We start from the raw sequence: 25,313 nt of genomic DNA, 5'->3' as shown, positions 1-25,313 counted from the left end.
AAATCATAACTTACAAGTTGATTGGTTGTGTAACTTGATTGTATGCAAAGTTTCAATGCTTTACTAAGTTGAACATTAGCTCTCTCATTGGTTTGATCAATGGATTGTATGAGCATTTGAGAATCTAGAAAGAGTACAAATTGAAGCTTATCAAGGACTATCAAATAGAAAACTATTATTTGACACAATGTAAAGAGTATATTAACAACTTTATGAAGTATTATTTTACAGAATGCAAAGAGTATATTATGTGATGTTACTACAAATTATGATCTTGCAACATCAATATGCATGAACATGTACCTTTGAAATTCTACTATTTTGAATGGTTCTAATGCAACTTAAATTCTATGCTTCTAAAGAAACACACATATATGATCATGTTATTGGGCAACTACAACAATGCAAACACAAGATTTATTATGAAAAGATATCATGCTCTACCCAACTCAACCTCATGTTTCGCAAGGCAATCAAGTATTCTTGAAAGTCTTCCAACAAACTTGAATGCTACACTAGTACATTATTGCTGTGAACTATGGTTTATTTTCTATCTTCTCTCAATTCTGGTTATACTTAGCACGTATTACATAAAGCCTAATTGTTCCATGAGTTTGTTGATTTTTTGGTTGTTGTCACTTGACGATTAGTTGTTGTTTTACACAAATGACATCATCAACTACAATGGATAGGGAACTATATAACATCATGAAGTTTGACGGTACTAAGCTCAATTTGTGTAGGGAGCGCATCCAAGTTGTCCTTATTGAGAAAAATCAACTAAGGTCCATAGGAGGCATAGATGCAAAACTAACAAACATATTTGAACATGATTGAACACCTATGTCCACAAAGTCTATAGGAGGGATAACCTATCTTATAACATTTATTGATGACACAACTAAAAGAGAGTGGGATTTCACTATGGGTAGGAAAGATGAGGCTTTGTCTTGTTTTCAAATAAGTTTGGCATTTGCAAAAAAGTAGCCTAACAAGAGACTTAAGTATCTCAAAACCAATATTGATGGAGAATATGTCTCTCATGAGTTCAAAAAAAATTGTAAAACACATGGGAAATGGGAACTCATTGCACTTGGTAATCCTGCCCAAAATGGTTTTACATACCATATCAATATGCAAACTCAGAAGTAATAAACAACTTTAAAGTGAAGAATCCCAACATACCACCAACAATTTATGTATGTTATTAACTGTGAGCATAGTATGAACTGTTAAAACCCAACTCACTTTGACTACTCCAACTAGAGTAGATACAGCCTTAATAACATTTGAATTACAAATGTTAAAGCAAAATTGTTACTAAAGACATCAAAATGTTGTATTCAAGTAAAATTTTCTTAATAATTTGCAAGAAGTTTAGAAACTTTTAATAAACATTACCATGAGGATTGATCTAAGGCATGTGATTTAGTACCAATTGCAATGCTCATGGGTGATTCATGATTAACAATGATGGTGTCTTGCTCCATGTTGAGTTTACTAAATGATTGCATTATCTCTATATTTACCTTAACTAACATAGACCTTGGTTGTTTGTTGAAAGTTTGTTATATTATGTTTGTGTTATTTTAGTATGTGAACTCTTTCAAATACTTTTCTTGAAAGATCTTTTGGTTCAATTTTCAACATTATTATATTTTAATCATTCTAGTTATGTATCCAAAAGCTAACTCAAACAAACAATACTTATCATTGTAAGTAGCCTTGACTTGTTAAAATAGTTGTGCACTTGAAATTCATTTTAGTTCTATGCTTATAAATATAACATGTGTATGTATGCAAACCTACCTTGATTCTATTAACTAATAAAGACCTTACAAGTTAACAATGTGTGCAAACTTATTAACTCACATATGCTTTGCAAATCAACCATCCCACCCTTTTCATCAATTCCTTTCAATCGAAATTTATTTAAAAAAACACCATACTTTAAACAAGAACATTTGCAAGCAGAGGATAGATATCTTACACATGGTATTGAGATCAATAGTAAGCAATGGATAAATGCATAAAAGTGACGTCACAAATGATGCACTATTGTTAAACACAAAAACTTATGTACATGCTGACTTTGAAAAACAAAAGTGTGTTCATGGTAAAATTGCTTTGCAAAACAACGATGCAACAAAGATAAACTTATAATACAATTAAAAACATAAAACATATCACGAAACAAACTCCTCCTATTTGAATACTAATTCAGGCAATGAAACTCATATTATAAAATGTAAACCTATTTGAAACAATACAAACCTATCAAATGATGGAAAACACTACAAATAGCATGTTAATATTATTATTTAATAAATGGAGTGCATGCAACAATAAATATGTATATGAATTATTAAGGCTACAATAAAGACACACATCCATGTTTAAACAATTCACACATTGGCCAAGACCCACTAGTTCATGTTGTAGGGAGATTATGCATAAGGTCAAGGGTTCCATTCTCATAGGCAACAATCAAGGTACCTTGTACAATGTAACAAGACCATGTGTTGAGTTTGTAGTTCATGATGTAGTGCCCTTGAACTATGAGTCTAGATGTAAGCATTGGCATTCAATTAGCTACAAATATTTGTTTGCATCTAAACCAAGACCCACTAGTTCATGTTGTAGGGAGATGATGCATAAGGTCAAGGGTTCCATTCTCATGGGCAACAATCAAGGTACCTTGTACAATGTAACAAGACCATGTGTTGAGTTTCTAGTTCATGATGTAGTGCCCTTGAACTATGAGTCTAGATGTAAGCACTGGCATTCAATTAGCTACAAATATTTGTTTGCATCTAAACAATTTAGACATTGGCTACAATGATGTGTTGCAATGAAATATACATACTCAATGACCGACCCCTTTTTTTAAAAAGAATCAAAGAATATTAGAACTATTCAACAAAAGAGCATACTCTTGCTCCATTAACAAATCACACTACATAAAAGGTTAAAAAAATTAAAATCAAGAAATCCATGAAATTAACAACACTCCATCACATGAAGGTGTTTGCTAACAATGATCATTACTCTTTAATTTGAATGCCAAATTAAAAACAAACCATTATGTAGAAAGTTGCACAATTCGCCAAAGCTAAACAAATTTCCTTATGTGCAAATCCATTTGAAATGAAGTTGAGTGAACCATTGAAAGGAGTTCAATCAACATATACAAATTTGATCTTGTCTTTTCAATCAACACCATCCAAATCCTCCCATGCCCAAGCTGGACACTATTTTTTTGAGAGATTTCTACACAATAGCTTCTCTTACCTCAATATACAAGTAGAGCTTAACCACAACTACTTGAATTTCTATGAACAATATTGGCATCAAAGTTCTAGATGCAATTACATGTACTCCCATTCATAGTACTTCAAGCCCTAAAAAGAATGATTCCACTCAATGATGAACCTTTTGAGGGTTTCTTTGCATTCAAGCATAGTCAATTAAGCTTCAACATTTGCTACAAACCTTAGTTGGTAAACAATATACCATAGCAATTGCAAAGGACCTTCTTATCTATCTTGAACCTAATTTTATTACAAATTCAAAGTTTTGAGAGTTCAAGGAATTGAACTTTTGAAGGTAGGGAGCAGTGGGTATGCTCAACAATGGTTTTGGAGAAAAAGGGGCCATCACAAGCTATTCTTTGTGAACAATGTTAATGTAAAGAAGTTTTAGTATCATGAAGTATTGTTGAAATATAAACACAAAGACCCAAAAAGAAGCAAATTAACCCTTTGAGAATGAAAAATATAAAGGTTAGACAATCAAAATAAGTAATATTAAAGCCTACTTGAAAATGTTACATAATATAAAACTATCCTTTTTAAGGTTTAGGCAAAAGTAAAATATTTTGCATAAACAAATCATTTTAAAATTCCTCTATGTATATACCATGACCAAAAGCATAAGTGAAATATCGAGTACTATAAAACACCATTACAACATATTTAAGATATTGTAAGAATCATACCTAGTTATATATGGTAGACATGATCTTATGGTGAGCAAGATAGGCCAACCAATGCAAGCGATCGGTTGGACTGAGACAAACATGGGCCAAAAGTGTCATATGATGATAAAGGGACATTTAGGTTGGGCAAGCACCTCCCAAAGCAAAGTAGCATCCAAGAAAAGCAATCTCAAATTGAGTAACAAGAAAAAAGACTAAAATCAAGCTACAATGTATACTTCTCTTCAAAATCAAAATGTTTTTATATATTGAAGGAGACTCCAATAAATTGTAGCAATCGAGACTAGTTTATTTTAAACAAAGACTAAATTAAGGTGGATTTCACATTGAAACCCTACGGAAAGCAAATAAATATGTTCTCAAAATGATCAAATTATCTAATCCATATAATATAACCATAAAGATAGGTTTTGTTGGTTCAAAGAATCATAAATTTTTCCAAAGTTTTAAAAGCCATGAAAATGTGCAAAACAATTGAGAAAAGGCCATACTTGTCTAAACAAAGCACCAAATAGTCCAACAAAGATTATCTTTCTTATACATTGCCTATGTTTACTTGGGTAAAGATCATAAAGTATTGAGCATCCAAAAAGGCAAACAAAAAGAACAAGATACACAAAAGTTATCTTGAAAGAGCACCTACACCTTAACAATTCAAGAATCAAAAGGTCGAATGTTTCCATACATTTTTTCTTCTCTCTATCACAATTGGATTGCTATTATTGGTGGTTTCCTTCCAAAGCATAACTTTTGAATGAGCATACACTATTCTTCGTTTGTTACACACACACACACACACACACACACACACACACACACACACACACACACACACACAAACTTCATCTTACTACATTGGCTTTAATGTGCAACAAACCTCATTTAAATTGCAATTTTGTTGATCCTAGTTTACACCCATTTTCAGCTAGTTTCAAGATTGTCTTAACACAATTTTTATTTAATGCCACTAATTGAGGGGAAAAATACCTCAAAGTGATGGCTCTGTCAATTTCAAAAGGTGCAAGTTCCATTCCATTTCTCCCCAAATTGATAGGTCATGTCCAAGTTTTTCACTTTATATGAAACTCAAGCTCATACTCTATATTTTCTCCTATTACCTTTTAACTCTAGGTAGAATACATTGATACGAGTGCAATTTCCTAACCACCACCTTCATGAGCAACATAGATGCACATGAATTGTATTTCACATATATCCTCCATTATGAAACTTGATTAATGCTCGTTCAAAGAGTTGCCATATAAATGTGTAAAACTCGACTACATTCATATAAAAGTCTCATGCGCATTGTAAAGGCTAGCAATTGCAAGTACCATAACTACTGTTGAAACAAGGGTTGCTTGAACATCAACTCTATGTCAATGTGTAGTAGCCATTTAATACTCAAGCACTTGCATAGTACCTAATGCTAATAGCTAACATATATTCCTATAGAATTATTTCAAGTCAAAACATTTTCACGATTAGATCATGCCACTTGAGTAGCAACCTAAGTGGTTCAAGCTTTAGCCCAATTTAATGAGTGAATGGGTTCACATCTTCAATTTCAACCTCAATAAAGATTGTGCAACAAATGTAGTTTATCTTGAAAACTCCAAGATCGATCTTTTAACACATCCAAGGGACCATGAATATGACAAATACTAAACATTCGTTTCAATTGACTTTGTAGTTCCACATCATCCCAAAAAAAAAAGGCCTTTTAGCAATGCACCACAACATAAACATTGAATAATTAGGGTTGGAATATGTAAGGAAGTCATCACATTACAAAACACGTAACTTGCAAAAGGATGGAACCCACAATGCCTTTTCATGAGTAAACCACCTACCTAGCAAGCTTAAAACCAACCGAGGTATTGGGTACATTATAGCTACATTATAACTGAGTCACTAAGATATTTTGTGGCTAAATCATACAACAGACCATATGGGGCAATAGCCCAAAGACCTTTAGCTCAAGTAAGGCTTCAACACCCTCTAAACCATGGATACAACATTGTTAAATATTAATTCCCATTGGCTTTGTAGATATTGCATGCTACCCAAGACAATGCACTTTTTGTGATGCAACATATAAGCATATGTATAAGATAATTAGAGTTGAATCTATAAGTATGTAACCTCAGTGGTTTTGGTTCTTAGCATTACTTATGAGGACATAAGCTAATGCAAACTCTTAACTACATTCATGAATAGCATTATTCCTAAAGGCATATTCTTTAGAAAGAGCATGCAAACTATATTCTCAAAAACTTACAGGGAAATAACATGGCATTTCTATTTTTGGAATGCCAATATGCTATAGCAACACCCTAAAAGTTGGACCAAAGCACTAGGACAATCAATAAAAGCTCAATAAAACACATATACAAGGAACAAAAGATGACAAAAAAAATGAGTAAACATACATCACCATGAAAGGATAGAATATGAGAAAGTGGAATTGCGCAAGCATCTCTAAGACAAGTCCCTTGCCTTCACACTCTCCTCCACAAAAGCATGAAAGGATAAGAACAAAGAGTTCTACTTCATTTTTTTCATTTTCCAAAGAGATTCTAGCATTTCTACCATTCTTGAGCAACTAACTCTCGTTGCCTCATGACCAAACTTTGCAATGCATGCATGTCATGTTTTAAGTGAGACTACTCTCCAAACAACAATCAAGATTTGGGGCCCAATTGGCCAATATTGGGATAACAAGTGTAATCCACCAAAGGACCTACAATGGGTGTATTGCAAAAGGACCTACAATAGGTGTCTTAAGTGGGCAAAAGTCACAAGATCAATAAGGATGATGGCCTACCCTTACCACCTTGTAGTAGCCACAATGATAATTAGTACAAATTGCTAATGGGCAAGACGACAATGGTGTGAGTGCAACCCTTACATTGTAACTAGTAAGCACTGCATGAAACATGCATTATTTACTACTCATAAACCACCCAAAACAATTTTGCTATGAACATCCATACTCATCTCTCTTAAAGTTGATCAATATTAACAAATCCTTAAGGCATGTTGACCACACATCTCTGAGGGCCTTCGAGCAAAACACCTACCTTTCAATCTCAACCTAAGATGAATAGAAGAAAGGGGATACAAGTAGAAGAAGAGCATGGTGATCAAATGAGTCGAGGCCTCAAGGTTTGTCAATCACCTCATGCACTTGTAAGGAGGGTCTCAAAACGAGGTATTAAATTAATGGCATATCAGTTTCAACCATCTTTGACATTTGTTGGTATGGACTTACATTATTCCATACTTCTTTAAAAAATTTCGTATAATACTTTGTTTAATCCCATAGCACAAATGTTGTAGCCTAAAAATGCTCAAGTCCACTACATTCACACTTTGGAATTGAAAAGGGATATTACCAACTAGCTGTGGTAATCTTGTTTCAATGTGATCATACTGCTTATTCAGATCCTAGAAAATGCAAATATACAGACAAGATGTTAACCATACCATGTGCACCTAAAAGCTAATATTATGTACAAGATTAGCACAACCAAGAAGGCACAAACTAAATAGGTTTGAAGAATTACAATTAGTGCATTTGGTTGCCACAATTAGCTTTACTTCTGCACAAATTTTTGAGTACAAATAAGTTCACTGACACACACAAACCAAGCATTCAGGGTCCCTTAAACTGCAACATTATTGAAACTTGGAACTAAACCATTAAGATATGGGACTGCACAATGAGCATACACAGCAGCATCAGCCATTCAAGATCAAAATACAGAAGAACCCTGGCATAGAAGTTAATGTTTAGCAGATAATTCATCAGACCGTGATATGACACAACAAGTTCGGCAGGAGACAGTACACGAAAGGAAGGAAGCTCCACATATTTACACATAAGCTGGAGTAACATAAGAAGGATTACAAGGATGAAAAGTTTCACATTTATGCGGAATACATCCAACATCACTCAGCTGGTGTAGGTAGTTTCTCTCTAAAGGTGAGTTCACGACAAGCCTTCTATAAATGTAGGGGAAAAGGGTCCTAGGAAGGAGAACTACTGTACAAAAAAATGTTCTACATTAACTCCACTAACTTAAAATGGCAAGTAATGGAGAAAAAATCTACTCCAAACTCTTGGCAAGCTCAAGGCAGAACTCTACATTAGAAGCAAATAAATAAATTATCATCACCCCTCCTAGGCTTTCAAACACTAAAACATACAATCTTAGATGACGTTTCACACCTGCCAAGTACATAATCCTATTCATTGGAAAGACAGCAACTTACTACCAGGTATATCTTTTTAAGTCAAAAGCAACAAGGCTTGCTAACATACTCCCAGAAATGCTCCTCTACACTTTAGCTTAGCTTTGCACTGCCTTTACCTGACCCTGACTTGGGCAGTGGTGGCTCCTCAGATTATACAATTGCTGGAGCAAGCTGGCAACCCGGAGGTAGGTGTTTACTAATCGAGCTTTACTCCTGTCAACCTGAATCCAGAAACTAATTAGTATGTCATCTATACTACCATGCATCACTGTGCATAGGTGGTGTATGGTGCAAGAAGGCAGTCACACTTGCAATGTTATGGGGCAGTCAGAGAGCCATGATCCAAAATATGTTTCCACCTCTAAAGGAAAAGCCACAGGCTTTGTGCAATCTCATCTTAACCTGTCCATTTCCCACATGATTTTAGAAGTTTGTGTGAACACCATGCTTTTTGCCAAATGCTTGATGGGCGATTTAAAAACAACAGTACCAACTCGCATTGCCCATGCAAAAGCCTTTCAAAATACATATCCAATAAAAGTATGTCTAGAATGAATGCCTTTACACTCGGAGTTACTGAATATGCAATAACTTGCAATTGCATGGAATGCGAGTAATTGACATTGCCCGATGGTTTGAATAGATGCATCTTCTTTCTTGATTATTGCCTTGATGCTTGATGCGCATGCATCTATGTCATTCTGCCCTGACAAGCCCCACTCTGCATGACTATACCCTACTTGAATAGAACAGCAAGAAACAAATGGAGATGCCTATGGTGTCCCCAGAATGGCAGCACATGATGCACCCTGATGCACCAGCCTAAACTGGAAATGCCATGTTTTCAACTGTAGAAAAGTCTCGAAGATTTGGATACGCCCCTTTCAATTAAATGCTGCTTTGGATCCCTGTCATAGCACTTCAACTTGTAGCTTAAGCACCACGGGGCCTAGAAGTTCCATTCCCATCTGACACACCAGGCGCCCCTCCATCTGAGTTATTCATAAACTCCTTTTTTCTCCCAAAAGGGTTTTTAGAATACGTAAAACTACTTAAGGAAGTCAACCACTGAAAATGAAAAGAGTGAGATGGCATAGAGCTACAAATTACAGGAAGAAAACATGACAGAACTTTCCCAAAAAGGATATTGTAATCTCATTCCACCCCTATCAGAACTTGTAAGAACTGCTCCCTGCAGATTATTATGGACAGCCATAGCACTGCTAACATCCTGCAAGCAAAAAAAGAAGATTATTACGGGCTGTTTTTACCCTGTGTGCCCAATTACTAGGCATGGATTGACTGTTTACCACAAACTCAATGAAGCAAACAGTGCTCCGTCCCTGCCTCAAGACCTTCATTTGGCGAAATCCAGGTTGGCTGCAAAAGCTTGACTGATCAGCAAACCACTATTAAAGTAAAGAGAATTTTAAACAGCTTGGCTGCTCATAGGTGCACTGGATCTTTAAAACTTACCTACTGAAAAGTCCCCGTAATTCTGCCTCGCTTGTCTGTTCACCAAGATTCCCTACAAACAATGTGTTGCATGGTGGATTATCCTTAGTATTCTGCATCAGCAAGTAGGAAAAGATGAGCTGCATGCCAGGACACAGTATTCAGACAAAATCCTAGACTGTATATCATCACATTAATTAACAAAAGACAATAATGGCACCAAAAACTCCTCGATAACAAGGGCTGAACAAGTGGAAACTATGGGGGGCCATATAATATAATCTCATTAGGCAGGTATCTCGGACCTTACAGAACTAGAGACCAAAGCAACAAGGCAAGTCTGTTCTAGACCATGGAAGAAGAGAGAAGCTGGCATGTTAAACCACTAAACATAAGGAAGAGAATAGATTAGGTTTATCAGGGTGAAAAGGTCAGGATTGTGGCTGCATGTTGCAGCACAGAAGACCAGCAACATTGCTTCCAGCTTACACATGAGAATGTTTTTACAACTCAGCTGTACAAAACGTGCAAAAAACTCACAAAACAAAGATCTAATTTGTGCATTTACATGTGCATCCTTGAAAACTCAAGGGCAAACTTTTACAAAGATATAGCTCCAATATATGCACCCAATACTGAAAATAATATTAGCACACTCAAACCTTAACATAAACCATGAAGATAGGAAACTCTCAGTATTTAGATAAAAACCTCTCCAATAAATACACGCTTTTCCTAGTTAACAAATTTTCTGATTGCCTCAGGTGATTGAGAAAAATGATTTAAGTCTTCAATGGCATCAAGTTCAATTTACCTGCACAGGCGCATAACCAGCAGGTGCCACAGGAGGCACCAAAGGGGGAACAACAGGTGGAACAGGAGGAAGGCCATACCCCCCATATGGATCATAAGCAGATGCAGATGAAAGATAGCTGCAGCACAAAAGGTAAAACTTGCTACGTTAGCACATGCATGACAACAATCCTGTGTAATACATAATCAATTTCTCAACCCTACCTTGGAGGACCCCAGCTAGTTGGGGCTGGGGGAGGGAAGGCCCCAGGAGGAGCGTAAGGGGAAGGAGTGTAGTCTCCCGCAGTTCGTAATCTTTTACTTTGGTCAAAAGGTGGTGTGTCAGTGTTTGCCCCTGTTACACCTGTTTGTCAGATAAATCACGATTAAACTGTTTTACTAAATGGACAGCACATTCAAAACTCAAAAGAGGTGAAACACAAAGCCCAAATTATCAAGATGTGACAATGAATCAATGTAAACATGTCATTTCTATAGTGTAGAGTAAACAATCATAAAGAATCACAGAGTCTTCAAGTACTCCTCTTCATAACCAAATGTTACCCTTGTACTGTCAAACCAATAGTCACTTGGAGCACAAAAACAGCAAAGAATCTAGATGGTTTTGTCGTGTTTTGAGGGCAGATAACAGAAGAGAATTTACTGCTCGATCATGTAGAAGCAAGCACATCATTTGTCACTTGTCCACCATTGTCAAATCACTTGTACTCAGCCTGTCAACTTGACTGTCATGGCTAAATTCTTAACATTGACAAAACCAGACTGCACGTTCTCACCTCGTTTCACATACAAATTCTTCTTTGCCATCTCTGCTCGCAAAACTGAATTTGTCTCCGGGTCAAAAACCAAATTCTGATGAAAAGCAAGAAACCACAGCAGAAAATGCAATGAGAATTAAAAGCAGAACCAATATTGCCATTTGATTACAGTAGTGAAGCTGTTATCATTTCAATGACCACCTCTTTCTAGGTTGTGTATAATCTACTTAAGAACGAATGGATTTTAAAGTTTAAAGAGCTCAAAAAGTAGACTACCACTAGCTTGCAAATCACAATAATACCAGAAGCACTACCAGATGTTAAGCCTTGATGCACCAGTGCAGAGCTACAACTACTCAGGAGTTGGAAGTAAACCTTTTATCAGTAATTGCAACAGACAGCTATGTCTGCCAAGGGCCTCATAAATTGGTCCCACACGCTCACAGCAGAGCAGAATTTGGGAAAGATAGCATATACAAAGTGAGGCAACGAAGTTTAGCCACAACTCACTGCATGCCATGCCAATTATAGAACTGGTCTGTTACTGGAGCATAGCTCAGTACACTTCCAAAAAGAATTTGATGCCTGCCCAATCCATTTGACTTAGCTAAGACAATGGATTTACCAAACAGCACAAACGGAGTAGAATATTGCCTATAGGATCATCTTATGAGCATGCAAGTTCAAGGCATCTACAATCAACATCAATCTAACACTGCAAGACCTTCAGTAAAAAGGATCATCTGGATCAACTGCTAAGATTGAATCTGCCCATCTTGACTTTAGGTAGAGGTGAGAGGCCCTAATGGCAACATATGTCTATCTATTCCAAGTGTAGCTTCCAAATTCCATCTTAGTTGAATCAGAAATGAAAGCAGAAGCTTCAACGGAGATTGTAAGCAGACATATTTACCGCTCTTTTCTGCATTGAAAAGCCTCTTTAAGGCCTTAGAAAGTAGTATTTGCGGTCCTTCTCTATTTCCTTGTGATCCTGATATGATCCAATGCATTAAGTTTGATACAAGTACTAAATCTGATCATGCAAGCCAAGGCTTCAGGAGTGGTTTACAGGAGATTGAAGCTGAAAACAGCCATGGCCCAGGGACGCATGACATGTTTTGAAGGGCAGCATAAGCAAATGCAAATTACTAGTGTGCATAGTGAGAAGTTGACTTTAATAGGGCTGGTCAGTAAATCTGAACATAAAAGCAACCAAAGGCATGCTTTTCTGAGCTACAAGACTTCATAGAAGTAAACCCATATGCACTTCACAATAACTACTATTCAATTTGTTCTTCTATAGTTTCTTTAAATTTGCTATTTTTGGCATTTGCTGCATAGCCATCCACATAAAGGAGAATGTATTGAATGAGCAGCCACAGCAAAGCAGGTACAAACCATCAGATGAACCACTGTTAGAGACTAAATTTTGTTGGAATGATGTGGAGTAGTGGAAGTAAAGAGAGAGCTCAGAGAACTGCTATAAACACAAAGAACAGAAGGAATGGCAAGAACACAATGAACTCAAAGAGAATAGACTTGGGAAATGGAATCCATATACCAAGCTCAAGAATGTATACAAAGACACAAGCAATGGGCAACCAACCATATGAGATGATAAAACAGTGGAGGAGAGTTGTCTAACATGGGTGCAGCAATGGAAATGGTGTGAAACTGCTTTAATAAACTGCACAACACAAGAAAGAAAACCCAACTGCAAAGAAAGAGAAGAACACTGCAAAGAAATAAATCAAAAGAATGCTTGGGAAATGGAATTCATATGCCAAGACATGAGACAGTCCAACACAACAGTGAGTCACGAACTGAGTGGGCACTAGCACCAGCTCCCTCTCTCTAGTAGGACTTGCAAGTAACTGAGTATGTTGGCAATGATATTGAGGATGAGGGAGCCCAGCCTATAAATAGGCAATAAACTGGATCAGGTTGGCCAGCATCTGAGGGCTTCAAAATACAAGTCGACCAGCCAAGAAATTCATAAAATAGTCAATCATCCATAAAATAATTGGTGCCCACTAATCCTCTCTGAAAAGAAATGCACATCCCACTAAAACACAACCAAACTCACACATGGGCTGACTAATTTGCTAACAGAGAGTGTGCCCACAAATAGGCAGACAAATTACGACACAAATGTCAGGTCAACCAACATTGCTAAAGGTGCCTTGCAGTGTTTCTGTATCTTTCACTATAGAAGGTTGAAGTACATTGGGACACGGGCTTGGACACGGGCTGATCTCCTTCAATCTTCAATACAATTGCTGTAAAGAATGAACGGCACCTCATGAAATCAATTTGCCCCTTGATCACACTACAATCCCAGCACAATTGAGTCTTCAATCTCTTGCATGCAAGATTGAGGGAATGATTGGAGATGAGAGAGAGATTTCAAGCTCCTATCGTCAAAAAGTGTGTGAGCCACCTTCTGCCCCAATCTACAAGAGCAGAAATGTTGTTGCCTACTGATCTAGGAGCCCCTGATGGTTGTAGCCGGCCCCAAAATGGAGTCATCTACTGCTGGCCACACCTAGGGAGCTGTCATCCCTCTAGCTGGTTGGAAATGTACTTGAACTGCTGGCACCTGCTGTAGCAGCACTCTCTTCTCTCCCTCTCAGCCTCCACAATCCTCTAAATGGCTGGGATGACCCTCAGCCAGCCCCCAAACAGTCCTCCCTCAGTTTGCATGGGCAATTTTGACACTTGGCTACTTGTTTTGCCATTTTGCAGCCTTTGAACAGCACTTTCCAACATTAATTAATTAATTTTCAGAATTTAATTTTTGAAAATTAACTAATTATTCCTTTGTTCTTGCCCAAGAACCCGCTAGTGAACATTCAAAATTAATGTGCTAAACCGCATGGGACATTCAATTGCCCCCACGTTAATTGGCAATTGCCATTGGACAAGCATTAATTTAATGGCCCAATTAATGGTCTAGACCCAAATTGACACCAAGCACCCACAAGTACTTGTCACCCACTGCTCACTTGAGGCACTTAGGTTGTCAATGTGACTTGACTACCTTGTACTTCACATGTGCACCTCACATGTGCACAACTTAATAATGCCAAAGCTAAGCATTTAAAATACATGTCCTTGTGACACGCGCAATGGCAACCACCAAAATGCCTCTAGTCTCCCGCTCTCTACCTCATGCAGATGTGCAATGAATAAGGAGAGTGAAGAGAAGGCACCTATAAATAGGCCATAGGCACAAACCAAGGGCAATGGAATCAATCTACCAAAGCATGAGAAGATGCATACAAGCCACACAGGCTATGGCAACCACCAGAATGCCTCTAGTCTCCCCCTCTCTAATGGATGGGGATGTGCAATGAATGAGGACAGTGGAGAGGAGGAACTTATAAATAGGCCATGGGAAGAGGTCCATGGCAAGTCATCCAAACACAAAAGGCCACTCAAATTCCCACTCAAGCACTCGCTCAAGTGCCCAAATACAACAAATCAAACCCATGAAATGTATTAATGCTAATATCCTCTCTTAAATCATGGGTGATCGGTAGGCTCTCCTATAAACACAAAGAAGTCGCATGCTCAAGCAACATAGAGGACATATGGTCAAATCTAACATACGTTGCCGATGTCTAAGCCTGTAAGGCCTTGGCCACAAGATCAAACTCTAAAAAAAGCTTCCAAACAATAGCTCCCACAATATGTGCTTCTAGAAGGGCATGTATCAAAGCTAATCATGTAGCTATGTCACCCAAACACGGGATAAGCATATCAAGTGCCCCAAACTTCGTAGTCAAAAGTTGACCCTATAGAGTCAAAGCTAACATAATCTATGGAGCCTCGTACATAAGTTGTAACTTCTCCCACACTTTTAAAGATGTATTGCAAGAGGTAACAACCAAAAGACTTCTTTAGAGATGCATCCAAGAAGAATAGAGCAAACATGAATCATCCATCTCCTAAGTAAGCACTACTTCATCACAATTCTCCCCCAATTTTTTGGAATATGGGAGAGCATCCAAAGTTATAAGGTGGTTCCTAAAACAATGTACCACATATGCTTATACACAAACCACGCTTTTATGACAACACTTTGAGTAAAATAGTCAAGTCTCTTAAGCTTATCAACAATGGAGCAACATGGAGGTGCCATTTGTGGTTTAGATCTACACAAGATGAAGTAAAGACAAGGGCTAGAGAGAGAACTTAGGATGGTCAGTTCCCCAAAAGCTCAAAGGTTCAACAATTCAAGCAACATAGTGCACACATAGAAACGAGAGAAACAAGTGAAGAGAGTAGTGCATAAACACGATGACCGTTACATACAAACCCGCTTAAAAACACAAAGGAAAAAGAAGTAATGACCAAACATTAAAAAATGATCACTAAAACACAAAGGGAAAATAAAAGTAATGATCAACCTTGAAATACAAGGTCAAAAAACAAGAAAATGTAGACAAGAATGGAGCAAGTCAATGCCACACGAAGAATCACAACAACAACAATGCAACATAGGGAAGGAGTTAGCACAATTGTAGGTCAAATGAAATGCAAGTGAGGTCTATCACTTGGCATCTTGACAAGTCAGGAAAAGTTGTAACGTCTCCCACACTTTTGCAAATGTCTTGTAGGAAGTAACAACCAAAAGAACTTTAGAAATGCATTCAAGAATAGCAAAGTAGGCACAAGTATCATCTATCTCCTAAGTAAGCACTACTTCCTCATAGTTCTTCCCCAAATTTTTGGAATAGGAGAGAGCACCCGAGAACATAAGGTGGCTCCTAAAACAATATACCACAAGTGCTTATACACAAACCAAGCTTTCGTGATAACTCTCTAGGTAAGATAGTCAAGCCCCTATAAGCTTATCAATAATAAAGCAACATGAAGATGCCATTTGAGATCAAATCCACTAAAGATGAAATAAAGAAAGGGGTTAGAGAGTCAAATATGGATGTAGCGATGTAAGCATAGAAGACTGCTATAATAGACTACACATACAAGAGAGAGGAGAGAAAACAAAAGAAAACAAAAGAACACTACAAAGGGAAAACTCAAAGATAGCCAAACTGCCAAAGTGTCCCCTCATGTGAGCTTCGACTAAGAGCCAAGCCCACTCTTCGTCAAGTAATGGCCCATCATAAACCTAGAAAGACAATCACAACTCCAAGTTCAAAACTTGTCAGACTTCAATCAATGCGAAAGGGAAGCCCCACATTAGATCCTTTGCATCTGTATACATGTATGGGTAAGACTCACCTACCCCACCTCATCACCCAATCTCTCTGAGTGGCATTTGGAGTCATGAGGGAGAACCACATCACTTGTACTAGAAAGTAGCAAGGCCAAATCCTCCCCTCAATCTCAAGAAAAGAACCCCTTCCCCGCCTTTGTTGTCACCTTGGTAGAGAATCCGAGTCAGAGCCGAAGATGTCAGAGTGCAGCGATGCGGAAGCGTGGGACCAAGACTAAGAGAGAGAGAGAACGTAGAGAGAAGAGAGAGAGAGAGAGACAGTGGAAGATGGAGATCTGCTGTATAAAGTGTGCTGTATACAAAGATATGCAGATATGTACACGGGCGCAGTGCGCGGGACTGCGTGTCTCCACCTCGACGATGCAACCTGCTGTTCACCTCGAAGTCCGCTGCAGTCTGCACGATCTCCAGCCTGAAATCTGCAAACAGAAGTGTAATCTGCACGAATCTCCAGCCTGAAACCTGCGATCAGAAGTGTGGAAGACTGCAGAATGTCGGCTATATATAGCAATCATGAATGCACCCAAAATATGCAGGTCGGCTGCATTAAATGCAGCCGACTTACCAGTACAGGTTGGACTGCCACAACTGGTCAGTCCGACCAGTCTGCCATACTGTACGGCAGGGATCTAATATCACTAACACCCCCTCTCAGAGCCTGGACGGGGCAGAAGCCTGAGGGATATGGCATGTCTCCGAAGTAGAGCCTGGGGAAGCGCCTTCATAAACAAATCTGCAAGATTGTCCTCCGTCTTGCAGTACTCCACAGCGATGGTCTCATCCAAAAGCTTCTCTCTGATGAAGTGGTACTGGATCTCTATGTGCTTCGTCCGGGCATGGAAAACAGGATTCCATGCCAAGGCAATGCAACTCTCATTGTCGCATTGCAGCAAAGTAGGACGAGTCTGGGGGCAGCCAAGCTCCTCCAACAATCTCCGAAGCCACACAGCCTCACATGTGGTGGAAGACGCGACGGATACTCCGCCTCAGTAGACGAAAGGGCTACCGTGGGCTGCTTCTTGCTACTCCATGAGATAACACCTGCACCCAAGGTAAAACAATAGCCTGTAGTAGACCGCCTGTGGTCCACATCGCCAGCCCAATCCGAGTCGCTCCAACTTGCAAGTACAAGATCTGAACCACCTGTGCCTGCTGGATAATGAATCCCTAAGTCAGATGTCCCCCTCAAATACCGAAGTATCCGCTGGGCAGCCTGCCAATGCACTGTCTGAGGTTCACTCATGAACCCCGCCAAGAGACCAACAGCAAAACAAAGATCAACACGAGTGTTGAGAAGCCAAATCAATGATCCAATCAACTGACGATAGCAGGAAGCATCCGCCAAGGGAAAATCTGAATGTGAAGTGGCCTTCCAGTTCGGATCCATAGGAGTAGAAATGGTCCGACAATCCTCCATCGCAAAAGAAACCAAGAGCTCCTGTACATATCTCTGCTGAGAGATGAAAATCCCCCTCTGAGACTGATAAATCTCATGGCCCAAGAAAAAGTGAAGTAGACCAAAGTCCGTCATCTCGAACGCCTGATGTAAAGCTGCCTTCGTCTCTTTGACCTTCTGTGCATGATCACCTGTGACAATCAAATCGTCAACATACAACACAAAAAGCACACAACCAGCCTCGGAAGTGTGTACATAAAGCTGCGGATCGGCCTTGGAACGCCGATATCCCAACTGTGACTGAAGGAACGAGTCAATCTTCTCGTTCCATGCACGCGGAGCCTGCTTGAGGCCATACAAGGCCTTCTTTAACCTGTAAACCTGCCCATCTGAAGATCCAAAGCCAGGAGGCTGCTCTACATAGATCTCCTCCTTCAAATCACCATTGAGGAAGGCCGACTTCACATCCAACTGGTAGACAGGCCATCTCCTATGGCCAGCCAAGGCAAGAACAGCTCGAATAGTCGCCATACGAGCAGTGGGGGCAAAAGTGTCATGACAATCAATCCCTGGGCGCTGCGCAAAACCTTTAGCAACAAGGCGAGCCTTGTGCTTGTCCAAAGAACCATCGCTAAGGTACTTGGTCTTGAAGACCCATTTGACGCCAATCACCTTCTTATGCGAGGGGCGAGGCACAACATACCAAGTGCCATTCCTCTCAATAGCCTCCAACTCGGCTTCCATAGCTTTCTTGCATGGTGCGGACTGTAAAGCCTCCTTCACCGGGGTGGGCTCTCGATCCTGCATAACACGGGTCATCAAACAATAGTTAGAGCAAACAAACTCCGTAGAATGTGCCTGGTGCCTCCGTGACCGCCGCGGACCATCCTGCGATTCCCACTCCTCAAGGACCCCCTCGATCCCTGAATCTCGAAGTGTGTCACGGGCCCAACGAGGAGGAGGCCAGACCTCTTCTCGTCTCTCTCCATCAGCTGAAGACTCTGGGATATCCACCGGTGGTAACTCCTCAGGGGTGACCGGTGGAACACTAGTCTCTGTATCGGAAACAGAATCGGAATCAAAAGGCATTGGCTCCAAAGGGACTGTCTCGAGAGCCCAACTCTCCCCTGGATCTCCAAGAACGGGATGCTCCTCACCCGCTGCTATGGCCGGAACCTCCACGAACCGCACATCTCGACTGGTGTACACATCCCGCTTGAAGGGATTATACAAACGATAGCCTTGGGACTGAGAGCTGTAGCCAACAAACAATAGCCTTGGGACTGGGAGCTGTAGACAACAAACAAATGTCTTCGGGAAGTTGCTTCAAATTTATCGCAATGAGTCTTGGGAATGTGAACATAGGCATCACACCCAAAAACCCTGAAATAAGAAACATCGGGCTTAGTCCCAAAGTAAGCCTTAAAAGGTATCATCCCATCAACGGCCGAAGTGGGGGATCGGTTAAGGATGTGGACTGCAGTAGCCACAGCCTCGGCCCATAGAAACTGAGATATCTGTCAGTGCTCCATCATGGTGCGCGCCATCTCGATCACACTTCGGTTCTTCCGTTCAAAAATGTCATTTTCTTGAGGAGTGTTGGTGTTCGCAAACTCCTGGTGAATGCCTTTATCTACACACAAACGAGCAAACTCATTAGAAACAAATTCACCACCCTTGTCGGATCGCAAGGTCTTCAAGCGTCGGCCTGATCGGTTCTCCTCAAAGAGAAGCCAATCGCGGCAACTAGGACAAGAGTGTGATCGCCATGTCTTCGGAGGAAATTAGCTTCCCCGCATTCTGAACCTGCATCTGAAGCTGTCTAAGCTTGTTGATGTGCTCCCGCAACGAAGAAGACTTGTTCACGGACAAGGTCCGCATCTGCACCTCCAAAGAAACCCGCTTCATAAGGGTCATCCGATTATACATTTGCTCAAGCTCCAGCCATATCTCCCGAGCCACCGTCAAGTGCTCGATGTGGGCTATCACGGCTGTAGTACAAGACAAAAAAAGAAGAGAACGAATCCGGGCATTCAGTTTGTCCCAATGAGACTGAGCCTTGGCCAACTCCGCACGAGCATCGAAAGAGAGTTTGGACTCGTCTCTCACCAAGGGCCGGTCAATCTCCTCCTGTACAAGCTCCACCAAATCGTAAGACTCAAGGATGGCCAACATCATCACGCGCCAAATGCGGTAATTATCGCCATCGAGCTTTTGATCTGCAGGAAGAGCCGGTAAGACAAGCACCTTCCGATCCATGATCGTCTGGAACTCCAAGTCAATCTCTGTAGACATCTTCACCTGTAATGCCTTCACAAACGCAAAAGCAACCCCCTCTGATTGTGAAAACGCAGCCTGCTAAGGCTCTTTCTTTCGCGTCCCGAACCTTCTTCACCCGCCGGAGGCGATGAAAAAGTAAAACCTGCACTTGAAAGCTGAAAACTCAGCCTTCCTCCTCTCCAAACAGCAGTAAATCCACCAACTGGACTCCTTTCCCGTGCGCCCATGCTCGCTTCAGCCTTGTTCCGATGCGCAACCCTCCCGCTCGCCCTCGAACACTGGAAACACAGCCTTGTGTCGCAATGGAATCTCCTCTTCAGGTAGGTTCTTCACTTAGTCAGCCCTTCTTCACTGCTCTGATACCATGTTAGAGTGCAGCGATGCGGAAGCGTGGGACCAAGACTGAGAGAGAGAGAGAACGCAGAGAGGAGAGAGACAATGAAAGATGGAGATCTGCTGTATAAAGTGTGCTGTATACAAAGATATGCAGATATGTACATGGGCGCAGTGCGCGGGATTGCGTGTCTCCACATCGACTATGCAACCTGCTGTTCACCTCGAAGTTCGCTACAGTCTGCACGATCTCCAGCCTGAAATCTGCAAACAAAAGTGTAATCTGCACGAATCTCCAGCCTGAAACCTGCGATCAGAAATGTGGAAGACTGCAAAATGTCGGCTATATATAGCCATCATGAATGCGCCCAAAATATGCAGGTCGGACTGCCACATGGCAGTCCGATTGGTCAGTCCGACTAGTCTGCCGTACTGTACGGCCAGGGATCTAATATCGCTAACAGAAGAATGGAGAAGACTCACCACAAGAGTCCATATTCTATTATTTCTTCTTCCTAAAAGCCACTAACTCCTAGAGAGTACAACCAAGACACAACACAGATGAACAAAGAGCAGTTCTTGCACAATGTAAGATGCAAAATCTGATCAAAAAAGATGATGACTGCAAGCACAACCCAAGCCAACTACAAAACAACCTGTAAACACAATTGCCCAACCTACAAACACCACAACGCCTAAAGACGCAAGGTAAGCAACAAAAACGTGGGCTGATTAAGCAACAAATGCAACAAGAACGAAGAGAAAACTTATCAACAACAATTGGAAAACCTACAACAACAAGAGCCCCAAGCCTAAAATCTAATACCATATTAGAAATGGATGCAACGATAGAAGCATAGAAGGTGGTTGTAACACATTGCATGCATAACACGAGAAAAATGAAAAACTAAAGAAAACAAAAGAACACCGCAAAGGCCCAAGGGAGAACTAGAAGATATGCTTGGAAGTAATGAGCAACCTTGAAACACAAGGTCAAAACACAAGAGAATATACACAACAATCAAGCAAATCAAGGTTAGACGAAGTATCACGACACAAACACTGTAGCACGAGTGAAATATAGCACAATTGCTGGTCAAACAAAATGCAAGTGAGGTTCATCGCCTGATGTCACTTGAACACAATAGTTGGCGAAAAGAGAGCATCCAACTGAAAATGTAGAATAATTTAAAGAGATGCCTAGAAAACACCAACAAAAAGGAGGAGCTCGTGCAATAGATCACTTGGCCCATAACAATGATACCAACGGCAAATTGCAGAACTTTAACCAAGAAACGCACCATGTGGCAAACCTATAATACCAAAACCATCAAAAGCACATGCAACAAGACCAAGTTCTCAGTTGTCTAATACCATGTGAAAAAGAGAGACAATGCAAAGCAAGAAAAGGATTGTTGAATACTGAAAGAGATGAACAAAGAGAGCAAGGACACAAGAACTCGATGAAACATAAAGCAAGCCATGGATTCCACATATGAGAGCATGAGAAGATGAGTAAGAGCCACACATGGCTCTAGCATCCATCAAAGTGACTCCAATCTTCCCATAGTAGCATGGGAAAGGTTTTAGGGGTGGGAACAACAATGGCAAGGAGAACAAGAATTACCATTCATGTTACCATGAGAGGGAGCTAAAACATGGAGACAAAACTAGAACAATATGGGGCACAATGGGACTAGAATGAGAAACTAGAAAATGGTCATCCCATGTTGCTGGGAATCTTCATCTCTCCAACACATATGGATATGCAATGAATGAGGAGAGTAGAAAGGAGGCATCTACAAATAGGCCACGAGGAGACACCCAAGACAAACTAGGACAGACACAAAAGGCCACCCAAATGCCCACCAGAGTGCCCATCCAAGTGCCCAAATATAGCCAATGAGACCCGTGAAATGTACTAATGCTACTACAATCAAGGTACCAAATCATTGAGCATCCCATAGAATAAACATGATGTGAGAAACTATTGAAAATTTTCACAATTTGCATGCAGTTTGGGATAATGTGTCGCTAATTTGAAGAAAGGAACACAAAACTTGGGGCCTAGAGTGTCCAAACTCCACACATTCAATACATACAAGTACTTTGTCTACTAAATTCTATGTATTAAGCTACGGTTTTGTAAGGTATACTTTCCCTCATCTGCAAATAGGTCTTTCTCTATGTGCGCATATCTCACCATGTGAACACAATTTAGGTGCATTAAATAAAGGCCAAGCAATTAACGTGTCTCTAGGACTGACTATATTTCACAATTGCATACCTCGTATTTTATGCCCATTTTTGTTTCATCAAAAACCACTCATCGAAACTTCTCCTTCTAAATCTCACTTTCTCTTAATGTTCAACTCTCTTCATTTCCAACATATGGGACCAAAGCAAGTTCAACCATTTAACTTCACCTTATTCAATTGCATGCAAATGAAGGAGTTCTATTGTCCATAAAGATCTTCTATCTAACTATCGCGCAATCACTCCAAATGTCACCAGCCCACACTCTTAATATATGCAATCATGACTATTGTACTCGTCAAAGTGCCACTCTCAAGGACAAGACAGCAACTTCTATGTGTGTTCCATTCATTACTTCTTATCATCGTGCCAAGTCACTTGCTAAGTCTTTGTCAACTCGGTTGTCTATCGTGTTTGTAACCTCGATCATAGCTTCCACCATGTCACCATCAAATCCTCATCCAAGTACCCTATCCCCCTCTCCCTCCCCCTGGTCTCAACCTCATGGCTTCCAAAGCTGTCTTAATGCATAGAAGCAACCCCATTGACTACTCTCCATATCCACTCCACACCTAAATTTATGTATCACAACTAGAACTTTGCTAACGTATGTGTGTCAATGTTCAGCATCATAACCGTTAAAAATAACTATGCTAGACACAGAGCTTCATGGGTTTTAGAGCTCGAGATGATATATTTTTAAAACTACGTGGCTTAGAGAGCATGAAAACAAATCCTACCAGTACATTTACATTAACTACAGATGCACGTTCACTACAGCATTCATTCTCTTGTTTAATTCTTGAACTGCATTTAGTCGTGCCTACTATACACCGGCAGTCAGTCCATAGCCACTGTTTGAAACAAGTTAACGTACCAACAAGTTACGTAGCCTTTCATACCTGAAGCGCATCTTTGGCAGCTAGAGCCATTGCAGCTGAGCTAAACAGAGCGAACCCCATGGGCTGCTCACCTTTGAAATTCATTTGAGATGCCTCATAGCCAGGCCACCATCGCAACAGGTTCTGCAGCTCCCTCTCCTTCACATCCGGGGGAAACCCGAGGACGAAAATGGTCCTGACCTGAAAATTCGACACGGAGGTCAAGTAAGGAACTCTGCAGTTTTTGAACCCTTACAAAGCAGCCGAGTCCAAAATCAACCACTGTGCATTCGCTTTGGCCAGCATTCACAGGCCTTGCAAGAAGAAAACCCTTTCTGACGAAGGAATCCTTTCAGACCAGCATATCGTAAGGAAACATGAAGGGACCAGACGCTACCTCGTCGGTGTCTGACAGTGCCGGTGGTCCTGCAGGAGGCCATGGTGCATAATGCGGAGGACCAGCGCCCGCCATAAGGCCCGTCTTCCGCCTGTTAGGGTTTCTGCTTCAGCTGTGTTGTGAGAGGACAGACAATGAGAGTTGCCTACCACCTAAACCGATCAAATCTTGACTAGTGCTCAAAAGACAACAACGGGCGCGGGCTGCCCCCATATAGTCCACAGGACATGGGCGCCTGAGCTTTGGTCGTGCTCTTAAGGAGTCACAAAAAGACCGAGGTTTAGTGTCGAGCGTTATTAAAGCTCGATTTACAATGGCGAGTCACAAACAAATAGATTATTTATTTGTGTGAAACAAATAATCGATCAATTTTTCTAATGGTTCATTGATGAATTGATTTTGTTGAGATATGTGTTACCAAAGTGTCGAGCGAGTTGTTAATGCTCAATTTGCAACGGCAACTAAGAGAGAGAGATGGAGATTTGTTTGTAGAGATTGGGAAAGAAAAGTGTATTTTTTTATGTTAACATATCTTTATACATGCTTCAAAATGTGTGTGTGTGTGTGTGTGTGTGTGTGTGAATTATTTAGAAGTTGCATATCATGTAATAAGTTTTGGATCATGGGTAAGGGGGCAATAAAGTGACTTTCACCCCCCCCCCCCCCCCCCGACCAGCTGTATGACAACAATCGCCTCAACTTATCCCCCTTTTAGTGGGCAATCCTACCTTTCAATGACATGGCAAAGTGATTTCTAAGCAAAAGCTTCTGGATGTGTGATGAAGTGGTTCGTTGAAGTTTGCAAATTTTCATGTCACTGAATAAGGGGTGAGGTTGTCTCAAATCTGTGGGCTCTTTTCACATATGTGTATTTGTGGAGATATCATCTCTTGATCTTGTGTACACAACTTTTGTTTTGCACTTCACTCGAGCTACATGATCACACCTAACACAATTACTAGCCTCACGATGGACATTTTGATGGATGACAACACGACTTAGTATGTATCACTAAATTGGCCCCTTTACCCTATTATTATTGTGTATCATATGACTAAGTTATTAAACATTTGTATAACAAAACTAATTGTCTTTGGCTTTTATTTGCACATTTGAGTTTTGATACTTGCCTTTCTTTTTGGTATTTCAAATAAGTCTAACACAAGGTATTGTTGATTAAAACAAAATTTTAACAAATTTGAAAGGCATGATTTCTAATTTTTTTCCAATACAACATATCAA

General features: G+C 40.3%; 1 protein-coding gene across 6 annotated transcripts; it reads right to left on the bottom strand.

The window, feature by feature from the left end:
• Positions 1 to 7,856: 7,856 nt before the first annotated feature.
• Positions 7,857 to 24,311, bottom strand: LOC148019836 (RNA-binding (RRM/RBD/RNP motifs) family protein). Of its 6 annotated transcripts, XR_015694879.1 has the most exons (10): positions 24,072 to 24,309; positions 23,696 to 23,875; positions 11,302 to 11,377; positions 10,730 to 10,868; positions 10,527 to 10,644; positions 9,734 to 9,852; positions 9,568 to 9,637; positions 9,406 to 9,488; positions 8,374 to 9,299; positions 7,857 to 8,144 (listed from the first exon to the last, which is right to left on the bottom strand). XR_015694879.1 is itself a non-coding variant. In XM_087700030.1 (9 exons), exons 1-9 carry the CDS (start codon positions 24,144 to 24,146, stop codon positions 9,191 to 9,193), a joined length of 960 nt encoding a protein of 319 aa, XP_087556156.1. In that variant the 5' UTR covers positions 24,147 to 24,311; the 3' UTR covers positions 7,857 to 9,190. The 6 variants fall into 6 exon arrangements, 5 of the variants coding, with proteins under 5 accessions (XP_087556156.1, XP_087556154.1, XP_087556158.1 ...); XM_087700030.1 differs by having other exon boundaries at positions 7,857 to 9,299; positions 10,730 to 10,859; positions 24,072 to 24,311; XM_087700028.1 differs by having other exon boundaries at positions 7,857 to 9,299.
• Between the last annotated feature and the right edge of the window lie 1,002 nt (positions 24,312 to 25,313).

The sequence above is a fragment of the Lygodium microphyllum genome, chromosome 19 (genome assembly GCF_053477565.2).
Source record: "Lygodium microphyllum isolate KBCC chromosome 19, Lygodium_microphyllum_v1.1.10, whole genome shotgun sequence".
NCBI classification, from domain to species: domain Eukaryota; kingdom Viridiplantae; phylum Streptophyta; class Polypodiopsida; order Schizaeales; family Lygodiaceae; genus Lygodium; species Lygodium microphyllum.
The sequence above is the reverse complement of the archived record's forward strand: the minus strand, read 5'-3'. Positions and strand labels throughout refer to the sequence as shown.

Excerpts from the sequence above, each read along its gene's own strand:
- LOC148019836 (XM_087700028.1), bottom strand. The coding sequence starts at position 24,146 with ATGGCGGGCGCTGGTCCTCCGCATTATGCACCATGGCCTCCTGCAGGA. Across the intron at positions 9,489-9,567 it reads TTTGCTTCATTGAGTTTGTG|GATGTTAGCAGTGCTATGGC; the intron begins GTAAACAGTCAA and ends TTTTGCTTGCAG. Across the intron at positions 9,300-9,405 it reads AGGGGTGGAATGAGATTACA|GTATTCTAAAAACCCTTTTG; the intron begins ATATCCTTTTTG and ends AAGTAGTTTTAC.